General features: G+C 73.5%; 2 protein-coding genes across 2 annotated transcripts in view; one reads left to right on the top strand and one right to left on the bottom strand.

The window, feature by feature from the left end:
• Nucleotides 1-1,901: 1,901 nt before the first annotated feature.
• Nucleotides 1,902-2,252, top strand: AURANDRAFT_6975 (hypothetical protein; the record flags this gene model as incomplete). The annotated part of the gene is made up of 1 exon (XM_009036524.1): nucleotides 1,902-2,252. A coding segment is annotated over one exon (351 nt), but the record flags the coding sequence as incomplete, so codon positions are not given.
• A 2,069-nt stretch (nucleotides 2,253-4,321) lies between these two features.
• The window catches only part of AURANDRAFT_62830 (hypothetical protein), a gene marked incomplete at both ends in the record, with an annotated part of 4,917 nt that continues 2,265 nt past the window's right edge, over nucleotides 4,322-6,973 (bottom strand). Inside the window, 2 exons of the mRNA XM_009036787.1 lie at nucleotides 4,322-5,239; nucleotides 6,197-6,937. Coding sequence (XP_009035035.1) covers nucleotides 4,322-5,239; nucleotides 6,197-6,937 — 1,659 coding nt within the window. The remainder of the gene's footprint in view (nucleotides 5,240-6,196; nucleotides 6,938-6,973) is intronic.

Here is a 6,973-nt window from a genome sequence, read left to right as displayed (position 1 = left end):
GAACATCGGCGGCGAGCTCCCTTCGAGCGGCTCGCGGGCCTCGAGTCCATCAACGGCTCCGCGCTGCCCGCGCTCGAGTCCGCGGGCTCCGTGAGCATCGCGACCCTCGACGACGTCGTCGCCATCGAAGACCTCTTCCCGCGCCTCGAGACGATCACGGGCGGCGACTGCGCGGCGGCGGCGACCGATGCGCCGACGGCCGCGCCGACCGCGTGCGTCGACTCGGCGTCGTGGCACAAGAAGAACAACCCGTCCAAGGACTGCGCCTGGGTCGGCAAGCACCTGCCGGAGCGGTGCGCGGTCCGCGGCGAGGAGAAGTTCCTCTCGGTCTACGCGTGCGTCGCGACGTGCCTCCAGTGCGGCGGCGAATCCGGCCCCTGCGACGACGACCCGTCGTTCTACCTCTACGACGACGAGTGGCGAGAAAGCGGCGCGGGGGGGGGGGCGACGTCGCCGCGGGGGGAGCGCCGTGTGCCGCTCGCAGGTACAACTGCGTCTGGGTCGGCAACTCGAGCACCGCCGAGCGCTGCGCGCTGTCGCACGACGACGGCACGCTCGTGTCGGACGCGTGCCCCGACGCGTGCGGCGCGTGCGAGACGGCCGCGCCGACGGCCCTCGGCTGCGACGGCGCCTACGGCCTCGAGGTCTCCGACATGAAGCAGCTCGAGAGGCTCACGGGCCTGGCGCGGCTCCGGTCCGTCGGCGACGACGTCCTCGTCTCGAAGCTCGACGGCCTGGAAGACGCGGCGGGCTTCCTCGCGGCCCTGGAGACCGTCGACGGCGCCGCGGAGGGGTCCGGCGTCGAGGCCGGCGTCCTCGCGGACTTCTGCGCGTCGCGGGGTCTCGAGGCCCTCGACGACGTGCCCGAGTACTGCTAGAAAAATTATCGTTTCGACGTGAACTTGCCGTTGTTCTGCACGAGGAGGTAGGCCAGCCCCCCGTCGACGCCGAGCATGAAGACGATGACGAGCACGAGGAAGACCTTCTCCTTGACGATCTTGAACGCGAGGTCGCGGAGCGTGCCCTTGGCGTCCGCGGTCACGCGCTGCGTGTCTTGCGCCTGCGGGTCCCGCCGGGTCGGCGCGGCGCGGCGGCCGGCGCGGCGGAGGCGACGCGGGCGGCGGGTTCGCCGCTTTGGGGCGGCGGCGGCGCGCGCATCGCGCGGCCGACGGCGGCCCGCGCCCGGGGCCGCCGCGCGCGCGACGTTTCGGTCGTTTCGATGCGGCGCGGTTCGGACGCGGCGCGCGCGCGGTCGCCGCGGCGCTCGCGAGCTGCTCGCGCTGCTCGCGCATGCGGTCCAGGGTCGCGTGGCCTGCGGCGGCGCGCGCGTCGGGACACCGGCGGCGGCGGGCGCCCCGGGCGTGCGCCGGCGGCGCGCCCATCTCCTCCGTGGCCTCGTTGGTCTGCATCGAGTTGTCCAGCAGCCGCTCGGCCTCGCCCATGGGTTTCGAGTCCCCCATGGCGCCGTAGCTGCTCATCTCCCCCTGGAAACTGATCGCGCCGGTCGACAACAAGCCGCGCGGCCCGCAATGGCCACGGGTGTCGTCGCTTGCCACAAAGCTAGTTTCGATAATTTCCTCAACACTGCCTCAACATGCAGCTCGTATCCATTCACGATGGGCAGCCTTCCCGGCGCGTGCTGGTGGCTCTAGCTCGCGTTGTCGGCGGGGAAGCAGCGTTGCTTGAAGGCGGGGAAGCGTTGCTTGAAGGCGGCTTCAGTGACGAGCGTCCGCTGCCCCAGCAACGAAGCATTAGCATAGCCATCGCTCCAGGCGCTTGCACAAAGCATGCTCTTCCTCGACGAGAACGAGGCCGTGCCGAGCGCCCACTGGATCGACGACGGCGTCGCCTGCGGCTCCTTCGCGTCCGCCGGCTGCGTCGGCGGCCGGAGCCGCCGCGAGACGCGCCGCAAAGCATTGGAGGCCGCGGGCGTCACGCACGTCGTCAACTGCGCGAAGGAGCTGCCCTGCGCGCACCCGGCGAGCTTCACCTACCTGCACGTCCCGGCCGCGGACGTCGACGGCCAGGACCTGCTCGGCCTCTGGGCCGAGACGTCGGATTTCGTCGACGACGCGCTCGCGGCCGGAGGACGGGTGCTGGTGCACTGCGCGGGCGGCCACAGCCGGTCCGGGGCCACGGTCGTCGCGTGGCTCATGCGCCGGAGGGACCTGCGCGACGCCGACGCCGCGCTCGAGCTCGCGCGCGCGCGGCGGCCGGTCGTCAAGCCCATCCCGGGCTTCGTCGACCAGCTCCACGCCTGGGCCGACTCGGGATTCGACGCGCCCCGCCGCGCGGGCTGCGTGCGCATCCCGCGGCGCTAATACGCTGCTGTTGACAGGCTCTAGGCTGTTTCGCGCGCGCGCGGCGGCGACGGGCGCGCGGGAGACGACGGCGCGGACGGCGACGAGGGGAACTTGTGCGTCGTCGACGGCGGGAGGGGGGCCTCGGCTGCGACGGCGCGAACGCGCCGGAGCGAGGTCGAAAGAGAGGACGCTTGCGGCGGTGTCGCGGCGCGCGGCCCGGAGGGGCGGCGGCCGCGGCGCGGCGGCTAGCACGTGCAGGGATCCCTCATGGAGTAGTTCATGAGCCCCATGAGGAGGAGGACGAGCATGGTCAGGCCGAGGTTCGGGTCTGCGGGGGGGCCGCGGCTCGCGCGCGCGCGCGCGGACGCCTCGGGAGCGGACGGGCGCGCGGAGCGCTTTCCCGGGGCGGGGCGGGCGGTCCGGCGCGTCCCTGGTCTCGGGCGGCGGGCGCGGCGCGGAACGCACCTCCGATGACGTCCATGGTCGGCGGGGCGACCTGCTGCGCGTCGCCATTGTTGTTCACGCTGCCGGAGTCGGGAGAGCACGACGGGTCCTGGTCGTCGGCCATCGTCGCGGTCGGCGTCGCGGCGCGGACGGCGGGGGGTCTTGTTGGTCGATCCGCGGTCCCCGGGCCTGTTCGGGGCGGTCCGCGGGGCAGGGGTTGAGAGAGCTGTGACGGAAGATGGGGCTCAACCACGGCCCAATCGGATGCGCGCCGGCAGTGTCGGCCCTGCGCCCTGCAGGGCCCTGTGGCAAGAGGCCGCCGTCGGTCGCCTTCGCTCTGCGCGACGCAGCCGCTGCAGCCATGAAGCTCAGCGTCTTCGCGAGCCACTGGGGCACGCAGGGCTTCTTCAAGGGCCGCACGCGCAAATGGCTCGAGGGCGTGAAGGAGGAGGGCTTCGCCGGTGTCGAGATGTCGCTGAATGACCTCGGCGGCGACGACGTCGAGCGGAAGGCGACCTGCAAAGCCATCGCGGACCACGGCCTGCGGCTGATCCTCGGCCTCTACAGCGGCTGGGTCGACTACGAGGGCCCCTGGGAGGCCGCGACGCCGGACGCGCACCTGGAAACGCTCGAAAAGCAGTTCGACGCCGCGGCCGCGCTGCCGACGGCGACGCTCGCGCACGTCAACGTGCACGCGGGCTGCGACTCCTGGGCCGAGGACGTCGCCGGGCCCTTCCTGTCGCGGAGCCTGGGCCTGGGCGCGCGGTTCCTCGAGGCGCACCCCCACGTCGGCGCGGGCGTCCGATCGAAGGACGGCCTCGGCGGCGACCCGAAACACCTCCAGGGCGTGAGCTTCGAGACGCACCGGGGCCGCTGCCTCTTCGCGCCCTTCGGCACCATGCGCTACCTCGACTACATCGAGCCGCTGCGGCTGACCGCGGACCTGAGCCACTGGCACCTCGTGAGCGAGCGTTTGTTCGACGACGCGCCGTCGTTCGCGCGGCTCCGCGACGAGGTCGCGCCCTGCGTCGACCACCTCCACGCGCGCATCGGGTCCACGCAGCAGAGCCAGCTCGCGCCGGAGGCGCGCTACTGGACCGCGGACGCGCACGTGCCGCCCAGGGCAGGAAAAGAAAGCGAAATTCCCAACTTCAAAGGCTCCTATCTCGGCCGCTTTCCACTCGTTTTGGCTGATTTTTGGACGAGCGATCATCTCTCGGAACGGTCTCGAAGCGTGGATGCTGTTTCCGGAACGTGCGCGCGCGGAACACTCACGTTGAAGCGACGTTGAATCTCTCTTTTCCTGCCCAGGTGCCGCCCTTCGGCGACCACGCGCCGCACAAGGTCGCGGCCGTGAGCGCGCACGAGAAGTTCTGGGCCGCCGTCTGGCGCCACCACCGGGACCGGGGCGCCGCCGAGGTCCTGGCGACGCCGGAGTACGGCCCGCCGCCCTACCAGACCAAGGCGCCGTCGAAGATCGACCCCAACGTCGAGAAGCACCTCTGGCTCCAGACCTGCGACGCCAAGAACCACCTCGAGTCCGTCTTCGCGGACGTCATGGACGAGTAAAGCTCTTAGGCGGTCTTCGCCTTCGCGGGCGGCGCGCCGACGCGCGCGGGGACGCGGAGCGCGAAGCGGACCGCGGCCTCGACGAGCCGCGCGGGCGCGTAGGGCGACGCGTCGAAGGTGACGACCATGTCCGGCACGGCGCCGAGGACGGCGTAGGCGCCGACGATCATCTTCGCCGTCGCGGGCGCGAGCGCCGCGTAGCCGTACTCGTCCGCGAGGACGCCGTGCGGGTCCCGGAGCAGGTAGTACGCGACGGACCCGACGGCCGCCCTGAGGAACGCGCCGTAGGAGCGCTGGCCCACGGGCCGCTCGCCGAAGGGGTCGAGGAGCGCCGCGAGCAGGCCGCCGCCGGACGCGCCGAGCGCGCCGGCGATCAGCGCGGAGAAGACCGCGCCCTGGGCCTGGACGTGGAAGGCGTTGAGCGCCTTGTCCTGGCCCCAGGACGTGATGGCGTGGCCGCTCGAGAGCGCCGCGCCCGTGGCGAAGAAGAGCCGGAGCACGAAGGAGTTTCGGTACGCGGTGGTCCACAGGTCGCCGGGGCAGCTCCACGTCAGCCAGAACGCGAGGAGCAGGCTCCGCGGCGCGTTGTGGCTCAGGGTCCAGCTCGGCGGCTGGCCCAGCAGCAGGCCGACGAGGGTCGTGCCGCCGAACTGCATGAGCGTGCTCGTCGCGAGCGCCGCGAACCACGGGTGCGACTGGCCCGCCGCCTCGAGCCGCCGCCGGTAGTCCGCGCAGCAGACGACGGACCCGAAGAAGTCGAGGGTGCTGAACCGGACCCAGGCCGGCAGCGCCTTGGCGACGATGGGCGGCAGCAGGAAGGAGTGCGACTCGAGGGCGCCGTACCAGGCGGCGGCCCGCGCCGTCCGCTGGGCGCAGCAGAAGAGCGCCGCGCCCAAAGCGACGACGGCCGCGGGCGACGCGACCTTGTGCGTCCACATGGCTTGCGGTGCTGTCTTTTGCATGGCGCGTCGGAACCGGCAGCGCGCACGACGAGGCGACTGCAGTGGCGACTGCAGCACGACGAGGCGGTCGGTGCCGGAGAGCTTTGGCTCGGGAGCGGCAGCTCCGGCCTCGGCACCGACGAAGCAGCGACTGAGTCTGACGCTTGAAGCAAGTATGCGTCTCGCCCTCGCCCTTCTCGTCGCCACGGCGTCGGCGTTCGCGCCGGCCCCGGTGGCCCCGCGCGCCACGCGCCTGCGCGCGGAGACGGCGGACTACGCGTCCATGGACGTCGACGCCCTGGAGAAGATCATCGAGGAGTCGCGGCGCAAGCTGCTGGACCTGCGCCTCGAGAAGCGCCAGCAGAGCAAGAAGGCGCAGTTCAAGAGCAGCGAGGTGCGCGCGCTCAAGGCGACGGTCGCGCGGGTCATGCCCTTCTACGAGGCCAAGCTCGACGGCGTGAGCGGCGCGCCCGTCGACCAGAAGCGGTCGATGGCCAAGGAGCGCCGCGCGAAGAAGGAGACCGTCGAGGCGTAGGCGCGCCCCCCCGGACCCGCGCCCCGCCTGTAACTACGCACGCTCTCTCTCTCCCGAAAAGTTAGTCGCGGGAACTGTCGCGCGCGCGACGCCGCGCGCGCGGCGCCGGGCATCGTCGCCCCCGCCCCGGCGCCGCCTCGGCGCGCCGGGGCGTGGAGAGCTTGGAAGCTCCGAAGGACACCACCGCGGCATCGTCGCCCCCGTCGCCCCCGCCACGGTCGTCGGCGCGCCGGGGCGTGCAGAGCTGGGGAGCTCCGAAGGACGCCACCGCGGCATCGTCGCCCCCGCCCCGGCGCCGCCACGGTCGTCGGCGCGCCGAGGCGTGAGCTGGAAAGCTCCGCGCGCCTCGAGGGTGGTTAGGTCCGCCCGAGCTTGCGGAGCGCGTCCTGGCGGATCTCGGCGACGACGTCGCGGCTCGTGAAGCGCTCGCGGATCGTCTCGGAGATGGCCGCGCGCATCTCGAGGTCGTCGGCGCGCATGCCGCGGCCCGTCTGCGTCGCGCCGGCGGCGAGCTTGGCCATGAGGTCCGTGTACTGCATCTGGAACGCGGCGTCGTCGCCGGGCAGCGCCGGGACCCGCGCCGGCCGGCCGCCGCGCGAGCTCGACGGCCGCCTCCAGTCGACGACGTCGCGGGGGTTCGCCCAGGGGTCCTCGGGCGTCGTCGGCCGCGGCGGCGGCGCGGCGGGCGTCGGGGGTTCGCGGGCCCCGGGCGACTCGCGCTTCTTGGGCCGCGCCGCGCCCGCGGCGTCGAGCGCGGCCTGCTCCCACCAGGCGACGCGCCGCTTGGGCTTCGCGGCGGGCGCGCGCGCCGCCTTCTTCTTCGGCGGCGGCTTCCGCTTCGGCGGCGCGACGGGCGCCGGCGGCTCGTCGAGCTCCGCGTCCGTCGGGAGCTTCTCGAGGATGCCCTGGGCCTGGGCCAACTTGCCGACGTAGGCCCACATGTCCGCCGTCGTCTCCACCGCGGGCCGCCGCGCGCGGAGCGCGGCCTCGTTGGCCCGGTCGACGTCGGCGACGTCGTCGTCGTCGCCGCCGACCACCGCGCTCCGCCGCCGGAGCGCGTCGCCGGCGACGGCCATCGCCGACGCGACGCCGTCGGGGTCCGGGCGCCGCGCGTCGGCGACCCGCGGCCGCCGCGCCGCCGGCGGCTCCGGCGGCGCGTCCGGCGCGGGGGCCGCGCGGTG

This window comes from Aureococcus anophagefferens, assembly GCF_000186865.1.
Source record: "Aureococcus anophagefferens unplaced genomic scaffold AURANscaffold_5, whole genome shotgun sequence".
Lineage (NCBI taxonomy): Eukaryota > Pelagophyceae > Pelagomonadales > Pelagomonadaceae > Aureococcus > Aureococcus anophagefferens.
The sequence above is the reverse complement of the archived record's forward strand: the minus strand, read 5'-3'. Positions and strand labels throughout refer to the sequence as shown.